Source organism: Podarcis bocagei (genome assembly GCF_964188305.1).
Source record: "Podarcis bocagei genome assembly, chromosome: 4".
In the NCBI taxonomy this organism is placed as follows: Eukaryota; Metazoa; Chordata; class Lepidosauria; order Squamata; family Lacertidae; genus Podarcis; species Podarcis bocagei.
The window spans coordinates 30,004,984-30,027,973 of record NC_138128.1 but is presented as its reverse complement, the minus strand read 5'-3'; the positions used below and the strand labels follow the sequence as shown (position 1 = coordinate 30,027,973).

The window sequence follows — 22,990 nt, the reverse complement described above, 5'->3', positions numbered from 1 at the left end:
TGCTGAGTAGTGAGATGTTTGCCCCCCAAATCAACTTATTGAAAATCCCCCAAACTCTCCATGTAGTCTATCTTAATACTGTACGTGTAATGGCTGCACAGCCCCCGCTCCCCTTCTCCAAGAAGAAATAAAAACAACTTTAGGTGGAGGTTCCCAGTGGAGGCCCATCAGGCCTCTCCAGAGGAAATGATGTTCCAGGATCACTGCTGCTCTTATGAATAATTTCCTGTCACAGAATAAGCTCAGTGGGCCTCTCTCCTCTCTGCTGGAGCCTTCCATCAGTCGCCACTCCTCCCAATAGATAAGGCTGTTTTTTCCTAGGGAAAGCAATAGACTGTGGTATACAGAAGGTTGGATGTGAACAGAATTAAGACACTATGCCCACCTTGAGTCTGTGTACTTCAGTTCAAACAGCATTGATCCCATAACTGAGTGGCCCTGCACTGAATGTTTGCCCCCATCCTTAATGGAAACTTCTTCTTTTTTAACGTTGGAATTCAAAGATGGATATAAACTTGCAATGCTTATCTACAGCAGGGATTTCCCTGCCTTTTCTCCCTTCATGCCCCCCCCCCCGACTGGTTTGAGTGGGGATTAGGAGAACCTGCAGAATAGTACATGGGGGAAGGAAGGGAGATCATTCTGTCTAGCAAGCTAATATGCTTGTGCAGATGGAACATTTGTAATAGTGTGATGTTGAATTCCACTCTATGGAACTAATTTCAGCTGCTCCCATTTCAGGAGTTTCAATTCTAGTACGAGGTACTAGCAACTGTAATCAGCTGCTGATTACTCATTCTCAGACTTGCCTTGGTCCAAAATCATTCCCATTCTCATCTGTAAAATCAAGAGTATCAATGCACCTTATATAATATATAACACCATTTTTGGGGGGGTGGGAGCATTTCATTCAGTTGTAACAGAAAGAATAATACATATACACTATTTTATTTTATTTTATTTTATTTCACAAGGGGTTCTTAATATGTTAGATGTGATTCAAGAGTTAGAAATAAAGAGCTCTTCCATCTACTGTAGCCAATTCAAGTCAAAGATGCAGTGTCTGCACTAATTATCACAAAGAGCCAACTGGCTGTTGGATAGACAAGTAACCATAGCAACCCAGCCTAGATATCACTCATACAAATTACACCAGAGACGTTTCTAGTGGATCCATCCTGAAGCCAAAGTGGCCACATAAAGGTGAGGACATTTTTCAAGGACGTTTCATAGCAAGCCGATTGGCAATGACAGCAGAATCTGCTCACAGTAACCACCACAATAAATTTCAATTTTGCTTTATCATAGTGTCATGAGGTATCCAGTGAACCCTGTTTATTGTATCTATAGAACTGATTATCTCTAGTAATAGAACTGCCCAGTATGTGCTGCACACAAAGAGATGGAAAAAACTGAGAAATTTTATATCATGCGCTGTGTGAATAGTTGCACAAAAGTCTTTAAAGCTGTGAATCCCTAACAGTCCATGTAAACAAGGGAAACATTGTTTTCGTTTACCAAGTAGCTGGCATAAAAGTGATTTCAACTGTTCAGATTAGAAAAGTTGTGTGTGTCTATATGTGTATGTATGCACAAGTTGCTGTTTTAATCCCTGCATTTTAAACAGAATATTCAAAACATTATATGATAGTAATTTATTTGGGTATTTGTATACTACAATTTCAGCCCCCTCAATGTGGTTCAGTTTTATTAAACTGTCCTGGGTTTACACTGGAAATCATATTAAAGTGCAAGACATTAAAGACCTCTGTCGTGAAGAAGTTGGTCTGTATAGATACATTTTTATGCTCAAATACATTCCTTCTAAGTATAGAACAGACAATCAGCGGAAGTGGTCAACATAATTGTTGGACCACAGTTCCTATCATCTCTGATCAATTCATCTATGCTGGATTGAATCTAATAACACCTGGAGGACAGCATGTTGGCTACCCTTAATCTATGGTGTCTAATATCCTTGCATCACATACCACTTGGTATAATCAAATTTTGCAGGATGTAACACACCACACTCAGTAAGGTTAATGATGCAGAACTCAAATATGGGGTCTGTCAATCGGGGTCTGACCTATCATTATGTAAAGTGATGCAACCACCAAAAGCAGCCAATTCTGGATGGTGGCAGCAGTCCTCCGGCTGTTCCTCCTGGCCATGCCCTTCTGCTGGAGGGCACAACTGTATGTGTCATGCACTCCAATAAAATAGCTTGCTGCCCTCAGGTGCAGTAAAGAACACTATTCTGTTGGCTATACTGAAATAAATTTCAGCAACCAGTCCGTTCATCTTCTCTACATGGACCATCTTGTCCTCTACTTCAGGCAGCTAAATGTCATGGGCTCTCAGAGCATGAGATCAGGTTCAGATCCCCACATGCAAATGAGACCCTGCAAATGAAAGTGGAGCAAGTAGCAATGTTGTGTGCAATGTTGGACCTAAATGTACAATGCCAAGCTCAGTTCTTAGCAGATATTTTTCTTCTTGTAGTAATTATATTGCAATACGTTTAAGATCTGGCTTACCAAATCCCTTCACACAAATATACCAGAACTCTACACTAGGTAGCACCCAGTTGTTAAAACAGTAATGTTGGATTACAAGAGAAACAGAATCTCTCTGGATTTTGGAGGACACTGTAAGGATAAAGTGGCTCTAAATTCCCTTTACTATGATGCTGACAACATACCAGGAACATCAATATACCTGAATATCAGCCACAACAATGTCACCTGGCTACTAAATTGCTTATGCAGGCTGAAATTGTGCAGCTAGGCCAAAGGCACATTCTGTTGGGTATCTCCCTGTGATGAGCCTATCTTTAAAACAGTTTGGGAATTTCAAGGTGTCTGCAAATTTCTCTTTTAGCACACACAAACATCGAAAGAGAAAGCCAAGCAATGCAATTTGGGAATTTGGGATTTTAGACCTGCTTACGTTTAGCAAAATTGCTGCATCATCTTCCTTTAAACCACTCCATTTGAGAATTTGGGCCTTGTTTGTTTAGGCATCTGCATTTACCCTTTTTGAAAAGGGAAGTGGCTGTGGTCAGCTTACCGCCATACCACTTACCAACTTGGCAAAGAACCTTGAAAGAATTTGCTAACTGCTTTCCATATTTTGTGAAATGCAGTTGTACTGGCGAGAATGGGTTGCTACCGCACAATAGTCACAAAAGGAAGTGGCTTTAGCAATGCATGCATCAGCTAACCAACTGTGGCTGAAACAGACAAGGTCAGCTATGAATGTCAAATGATTGCGTTGGCAGTTTTACCATGTGAGGATGTGTAATTAAAGGAGAAGTCTTGAGATGGTAAGAACTTGAGATGTTGAGTAAACACGCAAACACAGTAATGTATTAATGCAACTGCCTGGTCCAAGTGAATGTGGATATATGTGGACAACAAGACTGTACTTGATTCTAGGAAGTCAAGCTCCATATAAAGTGGAGTGTTCCATGTGCAGTGATTAATTCATTTTATTTATAATGTGGGCTTGATTTTCTTAAAAGCTATGGCACACTTAATGTAAATCCTAAGCAATGTAGATATGTAAGTACAGCTAAAGGTACACTCCAGGTTCAGAGTTAACTTCTTCTGTAGGCACAGAATATGTCCAATTTTTTATTAACTCATGCTTTTTTGCTGGTGGAGGTGACCTAGCAATTAAAGTAATGGTTGGGTGGGGTTTTTTTTCCCTCCAAGGGTAATATTGTAATTCCTGCTACAGAAATAATATTCCACATCCAAAACTTCAATTGTAATAATAGTAAAATAAGGTGCTTCCCAAAATTAGTCAATATGACATGTCGAGCTGAGAGGAAATAAAAATCTTCCAATTTAAGAAGACACACCACCATACAATTGCAAATGCCATTTTGCAAAACTATATGCTAGAGTGATTGTCACCTGAACCATGCAAGCACCATTCATCATAAGCTTAAGACAGAAGGGTCAGTCCAAGTTAAATGAAGATGTCAGGTAGTGTGGTGGAAACAAGACAAACAACACTTGCTTTTCAAAAAGGACGACTAAACATCTGACTGAAATAAGAACTGACTCTGATCACTGACTGTACTGAAGTGGTTTCACGTTGAAGAATTTAAGAAAAGTATTAAACTTGCGACACAACCCCACAAGTTACAGGCAACCTTTTTAACCTCTGTCATTTTGCATTTGAGTAATGAGTGGTTTGAAAATAACAGTTCACAAGAATCATTCCTACAAGTTCCTGACTTCAGAGAGGGAAGGGGGAGAAAGCAAGATATCTTGATGTCTGTTTGAACTGTGGAGAAATGGCAAAGTACTTACTTGTCTTATTTGCAATGCACCCTTCACTAAGGAGCTTATGGCAACATACTTGGGGCTGTTTTCACCCTCTCAACCACTGTTGAAGTAGGTTAGCTTGAAAGACTATAACCTGTATAAGCCTGCCCAATGAACTCTTAGTGGCAGATCAGTGATTTCAAGACAAACATTCACTATAGTAGTGTCTTTAACCGTGGATTTCCAGATATTGTTGGACAACAACTCCCATAATCCCCAACCACTGGCTAAGCTGATTGAGGATGATAGGAGTAGTAACGCAACAACATCTGGGAATTCAAGCTTGAAGAAGGCTGCTCTGAAGCAAAGGAAATTAAATGTAGTGCCGTCAATATGTTTTCTAGATTCTAGATCCCATCAGGCCCAGCCAGCATGATGAATGATCAAGGAAAATGGGAGCTGGAGTCCAACGATATATGAAGGGTAACACATTGACTTTCCCTGCTCTACAGAATGTCAACACTATTTACACTACATCACCTGAGCTTTCAGAGTAGCACAGGGCTAGCATATCCTGACAATGTCTGTTGCTGGTAATTCTAGAAGTCTCCCAAGAGGATTAACTATTTGGAAACATTCCAAACAGTTTGGAGTATTGTGGAAAGAGACCAGTATAGAAGTGCTAATGGAAAATGCCAACAGCTTTGTGAATTGCCAGACCTGGTGCAAGGGGACACAATGCAAAACCACTACCTAACCTGTAAGCTGCACTTTTGAGGTAGCAGCTCAGAGTCAAACCATAATTTATTCACTGCTATTTATAGTAAATATGTGCTAGTTCTTGTCTAATGTAAAGAAACTGCTAGAAACTAGCATGAATACTATAAGTGGATCATGCTACTTTTAATATCAAGAAATTCAAACGTCAAATTTAAATACAATTGCGCACCTCTGAAGTAGAAGTAAAGTGTTTTCAAATGAAAATTAACGAACTATGCCAGCAATTTTCACACAATATATTCTGACACTTTGGAAATCAATAAATAATTAGGATGCTGGTCAAAGCCAAATAGGCACACCAAAACACCTGTTCTCTCCTTGGCCATTTTCCCAATCAGAATATTGTGCATGGAGATTTGTTATTTATAGGGGCATGAAGAATTGGCATATTCTGTTTCACTGTTCAGGTTTTGGCATTTTTGTCTTCATAGCAACCTGTATTGTTCTTCTACTAGTGTCAAAAAACAGAGTTTAAAACTTCAGTTGGAAACAACTGCAGACAAGGGGAAAGGGCCAAGCTTGTTGACTTAGCTACATGATAAAAAGGAGATTCAGTACCAAAAACAGAAAGAGTATAGCATGGTTAGCTCTTAATCTTATGATGCAAACCACCCCATACATAAAATGCATCTAAACTCGAGCAACATAGGTTGTGACTGCTTTTGAATAAAATGCTAAGCCTCAATCTGTTTTAACAAGCCAGGACGTAGCTCAAAGACTATATTTGTTTCACTTAAATGATGGTTTGCTTCTCTTCCCAACCACCCCAAATCTCTTCTGTTGGTGGCTATCACAAATGCTCCCTCTTTGAGACTGGAGTGATCTCTGTGGCCATACCATATGGCTTAAAGTTTGCTTTGAAACAAGAGCCAACCCATCCCATGTCAAGCACCAACAGCCAAACTGTTTTGGGGAGGGCTCATCTCTTTGTAGCTGTGATAGTTCCATAGTTCACCTGCAATCCCATAGTGATGGGTAACCACAAGAGTATAAGGACTTTCAACAAAAGGTGACTACCATAAGTGTGGACTGAAGCATTGGGCAACTAGCTAATCCATATGTACCTACAGAGAAAACTCAGCTACTCTGACAGACACACAGAAGCATTCTGCCATAATGGGCACCATTTTGGACCTCCTTCTTTATTATGTATCTATAAATGTATCCTTCTTTATGATGTATCCAGTAGCCACTTTGTTGCCACCACAATAGCTCAAAGTGATTTTATTGCTTGGTGCAGTCCAGTGAATATGTTATGTTTACCGTTTTGAGCTTGAGAAATCCTTCAAGACCTCCCCGCATGGAAACAGATAACCCCAACTTGGTAGCTGATTTCAAGGTCAACATATTTTGCTATGAAAACACCTATTGTTTTATCTTTCACTATTTATATGTTCAGTTCCTCTGACATTTTCTTCTGGAAATGCTCAATCCTAAGAACCCCATGAACATCAAAGCTCAGTAGGACCCAAGCATACAATAAATATAACTCTCCTTAGAAATGAGCAGTTCACAAACTGCAGAATTCAAGGACCCAGAAGGAAAGGTTAATAATCCAAGACTTCCTAGGGGCAGAAGTGGCTAACTTTTTGGGTCTGTGGGCTGCTTTCAGCCTTGGACAACTTCCTACGGGCCATATGCCAGGAAGTGGGTGTGGTCAGCTGAAGTGGGTGTGGATTATGAAGAATGCTAATGTGGAATTCAAGTTCAATAGCAGAAGATACAATACATTCTACTGTATGTTTGACTCTGCAAACATGCTAACGCGTAAGAGCCCTTTTTTGCTAAGACGGTACAAGTCTCAACAAATTCTTGATCCTATTCCCACAGCTACATTGTCTCCGGAGAGTTAAATATTATAAACAGAGCTGACTGTATAAACACATAAATTGTTTTCCCCATTAATACGTGAGATTTTTAAATTATTTTTGACAGAGAAAGTAAAGACACAATAATAAAACGGTGACTCAAGTTAGTGGCTTATATCCAATACACTTCTTCACAAAGAAAAGAGAGCTTTCCCGTCACCCTGCAATTTTTGTGCCACCTCCCATTCTGTTCTGGAGGGTCCCCAGTTCTCCAGAGCAGATGTTTGTGGAGGAAGAGGCTGCAGGGGAAAGTGGTAAAAATTGCCTCTCATGGGATATAAGATGCCTTGTACATAGCCAAACCATTGGTCTGACTGCCAACAGTTCACCAAGGTTTCAGACAGAAGTTTTTTCGCAGCCCTGCCTGGAGATGCTGTGAACTGAATTTGGGGTTATTTGCACGCAAAGCATGTACTCTACCACAGAGCTACAAACAGACTCACCTACTGAGCTAAAGATTCCCCTCCATTCCATGACTGAGGATCCAACCAAATGAAATTTGTTAGGATAAAGGATAAAAATTGGGGCAAGAAACTGGCTTATACAGCTAAGGGTTGTAGCCAAACATGTCACTCAGCTGACAATAAGGCTTGCATCAACAGAACTAAGAGAGAAGAATTATTTGACCATTTCCCATATAAACCTCTGAATCTGTTCCAAAGGGTTCAAGGGCCCGCCAGAACAGATTTACAGGGGGTGCAGAGAGAGGGGGAATCATTGCATATTGCTCCCCTCCCCATTCTACTGATGGAAACCTCACTCTTACCTGTGTCCACATAACCCAGCACTTTCTACTTGATTAGCAACTTTCCTGGTATTGAGGTAGAGATATCTTCTGCAGCCCATCTACTCAGGGACTGCAACCTCTGACCTTAAACATGCTAAGTTTCTGCCAATTTTTAATCATTATTATTCATAACAGTGTATTTCTTAAAATGTTTCAACCTCTAAGAATTGATTCTGTGTGGTTTTTAATCTAACATTTTAAATTAAGAATCATTTAAGGCCTGGATGGGGAACCTCTGGCCCACAGGCCCAATTAGGCCTGGAATGGGTCCTAATTTGGCTTGTGAAGCTGTTCCTCACAAACAGCCCCTCCTGCCATACACCTGACATCCTATGGGACTCAGTGTCTGTCCCAGGGAGCCCCAATGGGATCAGCTGCACTGCAATGGGAAATGGAGGTTTCAAAGGTGTTTGTTATAACTGGCAAATGCCTGTTTGGCAGAGACAACAAACTGCTTTGAAGGTGTGTTCCTGTGGCCGATCACGCACCTTCAAAGGAAATTGCTGTATGAACGGTGGTTTCAGCAATCTCATTAGAACACTGACATGTGTCAACTGCTTGACATCATTGCAATGTTGCGTGACTGACCGGAAAGTGATCCCACACACTGTAAAAGTTGACCTGAAGGGAGTAGGGGAAGTTAGAATCCAGCCCACTGACTGGATCTACTTTCCTACCTCTGATTCAAGGGGTCAACAATTTTTAGGTTCCAGCTTCCTCATCTGTCAGGGAGGAATCTGCCCAAATTAAAAGAAAGAAAAATAAAAACCTAAGCTAACAGAGGATATGATTATGGTTCGTACCAGTCTAGGGATCATGCAGAGTGAATTCGCTTCACGGTAAAATTTTCTGAGATTTAATAACATTCTGTTTTTAATTTTGTGGAACTTAAATGGTCGGACTAAGACCCATAACATGCTTAGAGCAGACCCAATGAAATCAGCAAGACTTAGGATACTCAATGGGCCTATTCGAAGCATAACTTTAGCCTGGATCTAACACCCTGAACAGTATTTGAATACTGCTGTTTAAATACTATAGGTATTTAAATTTCTCACCCCTTTTCAACTGTCTCTCTATTGGTGCAGAATATTTCCACAACAGGCATGTTGCCTGGATTATGAATTATTAGATACCTTGCATCCAGCATGTGACCGGGTTTTCATTAATGGAGTTGTGGTGCACAGCTCAATGGCTTCTGGCTCATGGAAGATCACTGTGGGGAGAGGTTCCTTCCGAAGGGTTAAGACATTTAGCTTAGTCTTCAACATGGTCTGAAAGTGCTAAATGAAAACAGAATAAAAAAAAGACAGAAGAATTTATTTTATTTTGCAGAATTTATGTGTTTAAATTCAAGACAACGAACGTGAAGGTCAATATTTCTACCTGACTTGTTCTAATGATCTGTGCAGTGACATGGAAACAATGCTGGAGGGAATAAAAACTGCTTTAAGTTCATGTAAAAATCCAAGATAGGGAGGTTTGAAATATATGCTTTTCTTTTTCATTTTTCAAATTACAAATGAAGAGAGAGAGAAAGAGAGAAAATACATAACACAGGACATTGAAAAGATTGGTTTGGATCTAAACCTGCTCTTGTGAAATGCTCTTGAGCTCATGGAAGGTAGCCCTCTGATTTCCATCAATTCCCCCCTTTCCTCTGTAGTCCTCTATGCCATATCTTACATTGTTATGGATCAGGAGCAGCCTTCTGGGGCCACAGAAAGCTTTAGTGAGGAAGAAGGGACAGGAAAACCAGACTAACTCCATTGGTAGCTCTGCAAAGAGACTCTGCCATTTCCTTGTTTCCTTCCTTCTGAGGTGATTCCACTAAGCAGCTGAGCAGCCCTTCCAATGACCTCCCCCATCCCTACCCCACCCCACTCCTCTGATCAGCGGGAAATAGTTCACTAGCGGAGGAAATGGGCCCGAGAAGACAGGGGACTAGGGAGAGGTTAGCAAGTCAAACAAGAAAGCCCTGTAAGGCTGCACCTGGTCCAAAAACTGGGAGCTTCCCACCTCTCTCTATGGTCTATATGTACTGTATATTTGTAGATAAATCAAATAGAAATCCCTCTATAGAAAGGAACAATGGGAGGCACTTGACAAAGCGATCAAATTGCGGGACGACAAAAAGTTCTGGAAAATAATTGCTCAGGGAGCCTCACCCAAAGGGAAAATTGTAACCAACAATATTTCATCTAATTTATGGTACCAACATTTTTCCCGGCTATATACAGCTCCAAACACTGCTAAACCGAGCCAGTTTCCTCCTCTTAAAAACGATCTATTAATGGGCTGGGATCCTGTTACCGAATCAGAATGCTTACAGCTAATTAAAACACTCAAGAATGGCAAAGCTCCCGGTGAGGATATGATTCCTCCTGAGGTGTTTAAACTAAATGCCCAGTGGTGGGCTGCTATTTTGGCCCAACTTTTTACGGTAATAAATGATACATGCAAAATCCCAGAAAACTGGAAACTGAGCCTGGTAGCCCCCATCTATAAGAAGGGAGACCCCCAAGACCCCTCAAACTATCGCCCCATAAGTCTCCTGGACATTGTGTATAAACTTTATACTCGTTACCTGCTAAATAAACTGGTTGACTGGGCTGACCACTCTAACTTGCTTAATCCGGAACAGGCAGGGTTTAGAAAGGGCCATAGTACAACAGGCCATTGTTTGGTACTACAGACAATGATAGATACAAAGGTACATAAGAGCAAACTTTTTGTGGCTTTTGTAGATCTCACATCCGCTTTTGATTCAATCTGTAGGGACAAATTATGGCAAAAACTATATGAAACAGATATTGATAGACGACTTCTCAAAATACTTAGAGAGTTACATTCAGACACCACAGTTAAAATCAGAACTGGGATGTCAGGCAACTATACTGACCCACTGCCACTGGAGAAAGGGGTTAAACAGGGCTGTTTGTTAGCGCTGTTCCTCTTTAATTTCTATATAAACGACACTGTTCAACATATGGCAAAGTATAAGTCATCAGCTCCTGCCCTGGAAGGCAAACACCTGAATATATTGCTATATGCGGATGACATGGCTGTTATGGCACTTACTCGAAGGGGCCTACACAGCATGCTGGAGGGGCTCGCAGCTTATTGTTCCCAAAACTCTCTAAAGATAAATTATGACAAAACAAAAATTGTGGTATTTACTAGAGCTCACCACACATTTAGATGGTCTTTAGATGAACACAAAATTGAACAGTGTCTTTTTTAAAAATATCTTGGTATCACTTTCCAAGCTACATCTAGCTGGCTTGCCCACTTCAAGACTGTAGCCTTTCTAACACGTAGGACAATCAGTGGTCTGCTCAGCTTTTTTCATTCGAGGGGAGGGCAACTGGTGATCCCGGCACTAAAAGCTTTTGTTGGAAAAGTGATTCCCCAGATGTTATATGGAGTAGAACTCTGGGGATGGAATCAGAAGCTGTTAGAACGGCTTGAAATCTTCCAAAAATTTTATCTTAGAAGAATTTTAAGCCTCCCTCAGAGTACTCCGGCAGCTCTCCTAAGAGTGGAAGTAGGATTACCTTCTGTGTCTGCCAGGGCCCACTTAAGATTCCTGCGTTTTTTCACCAACCTCACAGATGCCCCGAACACCTTATTGGCTAAACAACCCTTTGTATCATTACAAAATAATACTACTTGGCGTAAAAACCTACTAGATATCCTATCCAGATACAATCTTACCTGAGTTTAATACTCTCAAATTGTGGAGCCCCGATAAAGTTTGGGAATGGATCTTTGAAAAAGACGCCTTTTTGGACTCCACAAAGATAAAAAAACTCGGGGTTTTCCTACTGGCTTCCCCGAGTAAAAGCAGTCAAAATCTGTGCCAACTACTTGGTGGAGATCACTGATCCCACCCTTCGGAGAGCTTTCACTATGGCACGGTTTCAAACATTGCCAACTGCATATCTGACCGGTAGATTCACAAAAACCCCAGTAGAACATCGTTTATGTCCTTGCCTTATGAAAACTAAAGAGGATCTTACACATTACCTCCTCTATTGCCCCATCTACTCGGGCTTTAGAGACGCATTGCTGCAAATTATACCCAACTCTATAACCAATCCTGAAGATAGAGTAAAATTCTTGTTAGTTGATGCAAACCCACGTATTACCCATGTGGTAGCGGTTTTTGTGACGAAGGCCATGAAAGCCAGGGAAAGATTTATGGATGACAATGTAAAGACCCCTTCACCGTCTGTTTAACTCGTTGCTTGTTTTCCCTCTCTTTCTATTTTGTGGGATGAAGGTATTTGTTGGCATAGTATCTAATGAATTTTAATATTTTTAACTATTGTTGTGTTGATGTTTGTGTACAGGCATGGTCCTCACAATAAACGGATTTGTTGTTGATAAATCAAATATTTCAAAATACCATATGTCTCCAGCAATCACTCTTCCAAAAGGAAGTCAAGCTCCAGATTTTCACCACTCATGGTAGTGGTCAAGGCCAGATTTAGGTTTGATGAGGCCCTAAGCTACTGAAGGTAATGGGTCCAGCTGTCCTTTGTCAACAACAAATTGTCGCTGCTTTTTGTGTTGAATATATGCTACATGGTAATTTATGGACCTTACAGGTATCTAAAGCCATTTGCACATAACAAAATATGTATTTTATCAAAGTAATTGTTGAACTGAAATACAATTAAGAAGAAGTATCCAGATTTTTTTCCTTTATTTTTTTTGGGGGGGGAGGCCCCAAGAGAGTAGGGCCCTAAGCTATAGCTTGTTTAGCTTATACGTAAATCCGGCACTGGTGGTGGTAAGCACATAACACTATGCATTCTCAGGTTCACTTTCTCCAAGAACTTCCCACCATTCAAAAGGGAATTTAAACTATCAATCCATCACCAATCAACACTTTATTACAGTCGCAGACCAGCATAAGGAGGGAGGGGTACAGTCATTTAAAATCTATTTTTTAAAAACCACTAAAATGAGTTAAAACAGAAAAAATATATGAAAGTCCATAAGAATCCAAAAGAAGCAAAGAAATTCTAAAAGAAGGGTTAGGAGCATCAGACAAGAGTGAAAGAGAGCAAAAGGCTAGTATATATAAGACCACAGCTATCAGTCTACAGAGCACTCCAATATGAGTGCTCATTATATCTAGTTTGTGGCACAGGGCATCAAAGGCATGCTGCGTGTCTGAGTGCCCATGCAATCTACCTGCACTGAATAACTTTCCACAGAATACAGTGGTGCCTCGCAAGACGAAAAGAATCCGTTCTGTGATTCTCTTCGTCTAGCGGTTTTTTCATCTTGCGAAGCAAGCCCATTGAAGGATTAGCGGATTAGCGCTATTAGCGCTATTAGCGGCTTTTAGCGGCTTATCTGCTGATCGGATCAGCTGATAAGCGGCTTAGCGGCTTAGAAAAAGGGGGGAGGGGGGGAAACCAGCAGGAACTCGCAAGACATTGTCGTCTTGCGAAGCAAGTCCATAGGAAATTCGTTTTGCGAAGCACCTCCAAAACGGAAAACTCTTTCGTCTAGCAAGTTTTCCGTCTTGCGAGGCATTCGTCTTGCGGGGCACCACTGTATGCACTTCAATGTGCAATGTGTGCATTTCACCAAAAGCAATGCAGCTCCAGAAGGCAGGATCCACACTTTGGTATGTCTTCAAGTTTAAGTCTACAAACTACACGGTTATATATTTTTTTTCAGTGTCCCCCATCTATTTTTGTTTTATGTAATCACAGATGTCCCATGGATGCTTTATTTACAAAAGCCATGTAATAAGAATTCTTTATACAAATTTCATGAGAAGTTCTCAGCAACAAACAATTAGCATACTTTACATCAACACAATATTGGTGACCCCGACAAAACAGTATGAAAAGTTCTTGAATGAAAAGTTAACCACAAACCAAAACAAATAAAGCTATCATAATGGTAAGTGGTTGCACACTTGAAAAACCATAAACATGAAAATTGCGCATAAGTAATAGCTGCTTTGCCATCCTACTCATGTATCATGCTACAATAGATGCACCAAATTTTCCTTACTGTTTGTGCAAGCAGTTCAGTTTCCAAAAAACTTCTGCAACAGTAAGGAAATGATTAAGGTTGCTGTTAATTCAATACACTGAAATTAGTTCAAAGATATTTCCCATCGAACATTCAAGTCAGCAGTTGGTACTAAATTCTTTCCTTGTCACACATTTTGCTTGCCATCCTTTTCTCATACACTTGGCTTGTTCTGATCTTAACTTAAGTGTCCATACCAGGCCTACTTTTGGTAGTGATTCATAAGACTGAGAGCAGCCATTGCCAGAGCTAGGCTGCATAACTGCTAATATAATCTTCTCTCATCTTCCCAATTTTAAACTAGAAAAATTATATGGAAGAAGATTCGGAAGCAAACAAGCACATTATCAGTTAGTCCTTTGTTGAATTTCATGTGCTTGACAAAAACATTTCTATTTCAGCAGGCATTTTTAAGCAAGCTTTCTGTTTTATTATGATTTTAATTGATTTTGCCCATTGAATGATTTTTGTAATCTTATGAACACTGCTTAAAAACTTCAGTGATCAAGCGGTATAAAAACAGTTGTTGATGATTCCTTCTAGCAGTGGTGAAAGCGGATGTGCACCTTAGACATTGTATGATGAGAGCATATGCACCTATGACCAGTGCCAGTACCAGGCTATTTTGCACCCTAGGCAAGCCACACACCCAGTTTTCAAAAACATTTTCTGTGGGGAGTAAATTATGCAGATGGGACACTGTCACAGTACACATGATGCACATGCATTATATGCTACCTGAAATACATAGCTGAGAAAATAATTACTACTACTACTACTAATAATAATAATAATATTTATACCCCACCCATCTGGCTGTGTTTCCCCAGTCACTTAAGGCAGCTTACAGCACATAAAAATTGTACAACATTAGACACTGAAAATTTCCCGATACAGGGTTGCCTTCAGATGTCTTCTAAATGTCAGATAGTTGGTTTATTTCCTTGACATCTGATGGGACGACGTTCCACATGGCAGGTGCCACCAAGAAGGCCCTCTGCCTGGTTCCCTGTAACCTAACTTCTCGCGGTGAGAAAACTGCCAGAAGACCCTTGGAGCTGGACCTGGGTGTCCGGGCTGAAAGATGAGGGTGGAAACGCTCCTTCAGGTATACTGGACCAAGCTCATTTAGGGCTTTAAAGGTCAGCACCAGAACTTTGAATTGTGCTTGGAAATGTACTGGGAGCCAATGTAGGTCTTTCAGGACATGTGTTATATGGCCTCAGTGGCCACTCCCAATCACCAGGATGGGCAAGGATCAAGGAGACAGGTAGTCAGTTTCACTCATCCAAGCAGCCTGTCCACATCATCGGAGATAACAGATTGGAACTGATCCCATGCAACTTGACTAGACAGGACTCTAGTACTCTCCTGCCCTGGCCCTGCTACCACAGTGGAGTCTACCTCTTTCCGAATCTGAGTGACTTTATCTGGAAAAAAAACCTGCAAAATCATTGCAGGAGATCTTGGGGTCCTCACCAGGCCCCAGTGGTGGAGGTGGTTCCATTATTAGACTGCCACCTAAAAGAGTCTCCTGCTGCTGCTTTTTGCAGATGCAATAGAGGCGGTGAAGAAGGTCCTCTTCACCATCACTATCACCAATTGCTAGCTTGATGTTCAGCTCTAACCCGTGTTTGGTCCGATTCAGAGTGAGTTTTCTACCACCAGAAACGGGCATACACCTGCTCCTCCAATCGAGCAGCAGCTGCTCAGCATTAGTATAAATCAGGCAGATGTCTGGGATTTGAAACATGAATATTAACTTATTTTGTAGGTTACTACCCACAGCAAATGTGTTGACTTTAATTCTGACTTTGAAAATTTGTCCATTTACCTTGATAGTCAATGATAAAGTAATCACCAGTTCAACAGAATGTTTACATAATAATATGTACATTTTTAAAATTACGTAGCGTTTCATCTTCCCCACGTTATCTACTCAGCCAGATCACATTTCACATACTTTGGTGTTTTGCTACTACTTTGATATGTAACTATTAGCCCCACTATCGCAGCCGAAGATATTTAGAAGGCAAACTGTTCCAACCAATACAGTCTTTCACAATGTTATAAAGCCACAAATGAAGACAGGTAATATGTTGTACAGATAAGTGTAGCCAATTAGAGAAGAGAGCTATTTATATAGCTATGCTTACTTTTCAGCTATATAGCTTCATCTTGGCAGACTGGAGTATGGCCAAGGCAACCATGGCACAACTTTAGTTATGGAGGGGAAAGGAAGAGGGAGATGCTTTCTGAGGAGATTAGGGAGACAGAGCTGCCAAGTTACTCCATATAAACACTAAAATGGAGTCTGAGGTGTCTTCCAGCTTCCACAGAAAAAGAGACACCAGCTTCTTAAGAAAACTAGCTGTTTATTCAGGATGTAAAATTACTGAAACCCAGCCTCTCATCAAAGTTAAAGCCATCTCCCCACCCCCCATACTCCCATTAGAAGGTAGATTTCCTTTATGGTCTTTATGGATTTTAGATGCATCATCCATATTATCTTGGATGCCTTAATTTTATTCCCTCAGATCACCATCAGAATTTGGGTCAGGGGGGGTAGAAGCAGGTTTCTACTTCTGTATTACTTTTCTATAGATTTTGGCAATAATCTAAAGTAGTGAGTTAATCTTAAACAAGCCCAAGACCTGGTGCAGCACATGTTGCAAGATACATATGCTTTCGCATCACTCAGGAACAATAACTACAACTCTATCAAATTCAATGAAATGTTGGAGTGTAAAGTTGCCCAGAAAAGTCTGATTGTCTTGAAATATACATGCTTTTCCAAAGTGTTTCTGTAAATCCTCTAAACATGCATATAGAAAGATTACTGGATCAGATATTTTACCATACAGAGTATGAATCCTTCTGAACTAGTGAGCAAAAAGTTGGGGGAGGGGGGGAGATAGAATAATGCAAAATAAATTTCATGTTATGTGGAGTTCTGTTCCATATGGCCCAGGGAGAATATCAATTTCATATTTTCTCAGCTACAAGCATTACTTAACACTGATTTAATTTTCAACTATTTTATTTCAGCATTTATAGTATCAGCTGAGAACAACCACATCTGGTTATCAGGGCGGGGGGAAATTATTATCAATGAAGTTGCTATTGGAAACAAATGCAGAGGGACTGTTTTCGTCAAAGCTTCTTCGTGCATCTCTTACTAGTCATCACAAAGTAAAACCATCACTTTTTCAAGCATGGGGAAATGAAATTATATTGACTATCTAGGTTCAAGGAAGAACAGACTTCATTTGTTTTAAAGCCCCATGTTTCTAAAATGGTCTAATATTTGCCTGATGTAATATAACACTTCATCATTTTGCAGAACAGCAAAGGTCCAAAGGCTCTTCAGCTTAAATAAGTATGTGAAACTTTGGGTAAATAATATAAAATAAAAATAATGCATGCCCAACTATGTTTTACTTCTTGTGCCATACAAGTTTCAACTGCACAGCATACGTACAGCACTGGCATTGGTACTTATTGGAACTGGGATGTGGGAATAGTGCATGAAGATGAAAAGGTCCTTATTTAAAGCGATGGCTTAAACCTTAAGCATGGAGAATTATTAGCAGCTCTGGAAGACAGACCACCTCAGCTCCAGAAAAAAAATTGTGGAATTTTGAAAAACCATCTGAAAATGGAGGTAGCATTGTGAAGCATAGAGAGATAAAGAAAATGTTAACAGGCTAGTCAAGATTACAGTTTCTCAGAAGCCTCCCAAAGAAGCCAAATTAAGAAATCACACAGAGATCAAATAACTCTAGCTAACATAAGGCTACATTGGTGTTAAGTCTAGGGACAAGTTGTGCTACATGATGCTACAAGATATGCTTAGGTGTCTGAAAACATGCTGAGGGGAGAGTAGTTCCTAACAATTGGGGCTGTATTGTATTATATTAGGAGGGTCTTTTTCTATAAAGAAATTCACTGGCTAGGATCCAGAGTCAGAGAACAGATAAAACAAGAGAAAGAAACTGACAGCACAAGAAGTTGAGCATTCTCAAAGTCATCTGCTCTCCAAGCCACTGAGAAAAATCAAATAACAACATCCTGGTAAAGGTTATGAGCTTATGGTACTGCGTGTTGCAGATAAGTGTTTAATAGTTATTGTACTTGTTTCAAAATCATTAAAAATGTGTTAAAAAATAATGTTTTATGTTCCTGGACTTCAAAGAAACTAACAGTTTGAGTGGGGGAGTGGTGTAACTTGTATTTGTCCCTGTCACCAAGTGTCCCAACTTCTCCTTTTCAAGGAATGATGCATTAACTTGAAGAATAAAAGGACTAGAGGAAATTGCACCAGGAGCTCCTGCACAGAAGACCATTCTGCCAACACCTCCCTGACCTGAGGTCACATTGCCACTCGCTTACTCTAGTCCCAAAACACTGATGGGACCAATGTCTTCCCCATGCCTTAAGAGTATCAAACTGCTGAAACAAGCAAGGCCTAATTAACCAGAAGCACCTCATCCGCTGGGGTGGAGGGTGGAACTAACCACCCAGACTGAGCTGTAGACTTATTTAAATCTTAGTCTGAGTTTATCTATTTCTGAAGTGTGACTAGTGAAAGGTCCACTCCAAGTTCAAACTCTGAGAGAGGAGTTTGGAAGCCCATAGAAACACCTTTGTTAAATCAATTATTATGAATGCCCTTACAAGGCTGTATCTCAGCCAACACAGCACACCTTGGAGAACCAGTGTGCAGTAGTGATTGCAGTGTCAAACTAGGACCTGGGAGACCAGGGTACAACTCCCCACTCAGCCATGAAGGTCACACCTTGGACCAGTCACTGTCTCTCAGCATAACCTAACCCATAGGGTTGTTGTAGGGATTAAATGAGGGCAGGGAGACCCATGGTACACCAGGTCCTTGAGCTCCTGGAGAATTGGTGGGATATAGGTGCAATCAATAAATAATAAGGTCATTTCTAGTTAAATGAACCAACGTTGCAACTCTTTTTCTCAGTTGAGTCTCTTAAAATGCTGCAAAATTCAGTTGTTCCAGGGAGGTGACACTCTTGCTGCTCCATGGTGTCAGATTCCACCTTGCAACCCTTCTGTCCCCCTAGCAGTTGTAGCACTTTAAGCAGACACAGCAAAGTCTTTTAACACAAACCTTGAAAAGTTTGTGGCAAGTACCATGACAGAAGTGCCAGAAAACATGGACCATTCATTGCTGTGAATGCACAAACAAAACATGGTGGCATTTATTGAGTTATGTGATAAATACAATCTGCCTTCAACCTGCATACCTCTGATCACCTACTGCCATTTCTGGATATTCAAGAGACAGCTAATAGGAAGATAGAACAAAAGCATCTTAAAGTGGGTTTTTAAAAAATGCTCTCTTAACTGTATTTTGTTGACTTTTCCAAACACCACAAACCATCAACTCTCCAGAATACTACGACCTGTCCACGTTTGTCTCTTCACCAGGTACTTGTGGGAAGGAACTTGCTGCTAAAAGCAAACAATGCTAGGCAACTCTCTGGAAATAATTTCACTTATTTTGGGAAGGGGTTATCAAAAGAAAGATACACAAGTAACAGCCAAAATTGGAGCAGGTGAAGGGAAATGAAATAGAGTGGCTAGAACACTGAACATCAGCAAGCCATGCTGCTACATTCTGTTACAGGTTCCACTCATTTTGTGAATTTGTATACCATTCTTCAGCAAAATGAGTCTTGGGGGAGTGGAGAGGAGTTTCACTGCTGTACTTGAATGAATCACATACAGTGGATCCTCCAGATACGAATTAAATTCGTTCCGGGGATCCGTCCGCAACCCAAAAAGTCCATGCCACTTCTGCGCATGTGTGCGCAGTGAAACCCGGAAGTACACACTTCTGGGTTTGCCGCGCTCATAACCCAAAAGTTACATATCCAGAGCGGTACGTAACTAGAGGGTCCACTGTACAGGAAATGAGTCCCAATACCTATAGCAATGGAAATGGCCAACATGACATGAACATTTAAGAAAGGATTGCAGGGCCTGGGAAGCTGTATACCTGTGAGCCTCACTTAATTGATGGAAAGCATTTTAAAGGCCTGAATGCTAAATATAGAATGTGATCTGCTTCCAGGTTTCCCATGGGCATCTTTCAGGCTGGGAGAAAACAGGCATGCCTGAATAGACCTTTGCTCTGATGCAGCAGAGCAGCTCTTACACACTTTGAAATGAAAGTTTTTTATAAGAAGTTGTTTCTGGTAAGTGGCCCACTAACAGCCTCTAGAAATTACTGCAGCAATAACCTCAAACATTATTATTTTTATTTTATCCATAAGTACCATTAATGAGTCCAGTTCAAAGGTCCAAATCAATGGACAGGCTTCCATTCATTTGAGCATGTTTTAAAATTAAGCTCTCAATACTATGAGTAGAATCTAGACTAGAAGGGACAGTCTGATGCCTCTGGATGCTGGCCTGCTCAAATATAGTGGATGTATTAAAACTGGCTCCAGAATGTCTCGTCTTTGGCACTGAAAGAAGAAAGTATTTCATAGTTAGCCAATTTACTTCAGAGTACTGCCTGTGCATCTAATATCCTTACCCCCTGTCCTCATCTAGGCTACGGAAATGTTGTCTAGATGGTTTGCCAAAGTTATACATATTTGAAAACCATTCAAATCTCGACATACTCCAGGAACCATCAGCTTAGTAAGTGCGGAAACAGTATTTACAGGACAGCCATATAGGAAAAAAACAAGTTGTGCTTCATTTCCAATCTGTACATAGCTGTTCCAATCAGTAAAGCACGTCTCTGATGTAACCATTTACTGGCAAGTGAGCTGCAAAACTCTGCAAAATCCTCGCTGAGAAGGACTTTACATATAGAGTTACAACTGCATCAGGGTTTCATGATTATGCCAACCACATAAGGGGTTTTCTACATATATTCCCGAAATAACCAATTTCCTGGAATGTGCTGCCCCCATTGCTTACTGGCTCACATAGCCATAGCTCCTAGATATAGAAGAAAATATTTCTGCCCTGGAAGACTTCCAAGTTGCTTTAATGAAATTTGCAGTTCATAATCTTTTTAAAAGTTTATGATAATTTATTAGTTAATAAACTTCAAAGTTGATATCTTCACTGTGGTTCTGGAATACTGCTTTAGTAGCCAAATCCATACTGGGCTTTCTAAAATGCTAGGATTCTTAACAGCTAGATTTTAAAATGCGGCTTTAATCATCTACAATATGCAAGGGTACATGTTCATAATTATTCCTTATGGACTGAGAAACAAAAAGATAGAAAACCCATGTTTATATGTGAGCAGCAGCAACTTATAATTTGGACAGACTGAGTAAAAGAAAGTGCTCTTTATTAAAACCATAAACTTAGCTGCAACCAGTTCTTTCACACACACAACCAATACAGCTTATTTAGCTCAGGAATTGTCTCAGTTCAGTTTAAACTGTCCATTCAGCAATTCTGAGAATGTTTCACAATACTATGGGCCCACTTATTCATAAACAAATCATTAACATTCTTGACATAAATCCATAGTTTGCAGCAATTCCCAGCTATGATCATGTTTTACTACATTTGCTTGGCCCTTTATGAATGGCAGTTTTGTTTGATATAAACCATCTTCAAGGAACAAGACCACAAATTATGTATTGTGAGAAAGTGGTCGGTGTGAACAGCTTGCACACAAACAACGGCCTCATTATCAAGGGTGGAAGATGCCAGGAAGTTCTCCTGCTCAAGTTACCTCTTCCATGCACTTCACACTTCCCCACTCAATCCAAATGGGGTCATATAAGAGAACATCCCTGTGGCAGTCCTTACAGTTCAACTGCTAAAACCCTGAGTATACTCTGTGATATTATCATGGCAAACTTTCTGAATTGAGTTATACTTTGGATTAAAAGATCAGTGAACACAATTTCCATGTGTGCTCTTTCTTCTTAAATTTTACTACCTAAAGATCTCTCACAAGAAAAAATGGCAAAGATCTCAAAAACCAAGTAGCATGCTGCCATAATATCAAAACTTCCCACATCTTTAAACAGAGGAGATCCTGTTCTTTTCTCTACTTCTAGGCATCTCTGGGACCTCCCCTTTGCTGCCTGTCCTTTTTCTGTGTTTTGGTCATGAGTGGGGCATTTTCCAGGAAGTGTGGGAACTGATGTAATGTGTTTTTTCATAGATTAGAATGCAAAACAAACAAACAAACAAATGAAACCCTTTAAAATAAAAAGTTACTTTACCTATTGTACAAAAAGGTAGTTTGAACCCAGTCATAGTAACTCCAAGTTTCACTGTTCAGTTTAAAAGGCCATTTCTCAACTACTTAAAAATAAAAGAGTGTTGAACAATACTGTTTGTAAATGAAAAACATACATATCTAGTAGACTGATTAGATGGTTTGAGATAGAACCTATCCAGCAAAGAAATATTTAGCTCAGTAAAATAATAAATTCAGGGTCTTTGAGAAAAGCACTTGCCTAAACAAATGTTATACTATTAAGACTTCTTCCTGAAAAAGCACTCTTGTGTATCTTCTGATTTTAATAGCCTCTCCATTAGGGATATAAGAAGGCATCATTTTCCTTTCCACCATGTATTCATCGCATGCAGCACTGTTTTGTTCCACCCAAAACTGCATAATTCATCTTACTGCCTGCTGTGGCGAAATTACTAACTTACATAATTTACGTAACTAATTATGTAAACTACATAAGTTACGCTGTCATTACATTACGTTATTCCACCCCATTTATTTCAACGCAAAGGAAACACAATGCAAATTGGGAGGTGGATAGAAATGGAATCAATTGCGAATCATTTACAGACTGCAAACAACAGCAGCAGCAAATACCAATCATATTCACTGGATTGATTTCTGTTCTGGACATGGAACAAACAAACAAACATGGCCATTTCTGTTTCCATTTCAGTTTTTGTTGGAATTCTCCAATCTCCATAGTCAGCACTGGTGTAGCAAGGCTACTTACAAACTGTTGGGGGAAATGGTTTTTTGAGTACCCCTTTCAAAAGTGTTATAAATGTTATAAAGTCTGCTTCCACCCCAACACAAAGCTCCTCCCAGTCTAGCCATCCACACATTTGTGTGGAGGTCTGAAGCAGGGGAGCATTCACACATAGACCTCTACAAGTAGTGCCTCCCTCCAGTTTTAGAAAGATGTCACTAGACTACAATGCCCATCATCCCTAATCACTTA

The 22,990-nt window shown here is 40.2% G+C and overlaps 1 protein-coding gene across 1 annotated transcript in view; it reads right to left on the bottom strand.

The window, feature by feature from the left end:
• The window catches only part of PID1 (phosphotyrosine interaction domain containing 1), an 89,855-nt gene that overhangs the window by 46,588 nt on the left and 20,277 nt on the right, over positions 1–22,990 (bottom strand). The window contains exon 2 of the mRNA XM_081190679.1: positions 8,852–8,998. Coding sequence (XP_081046805.1) covers positions 8,852–8,998 — 147 coding nt within the window. The remainder of the gene's footprint in view (positions 1–8,851; positions 8,999–22,990) is intronic.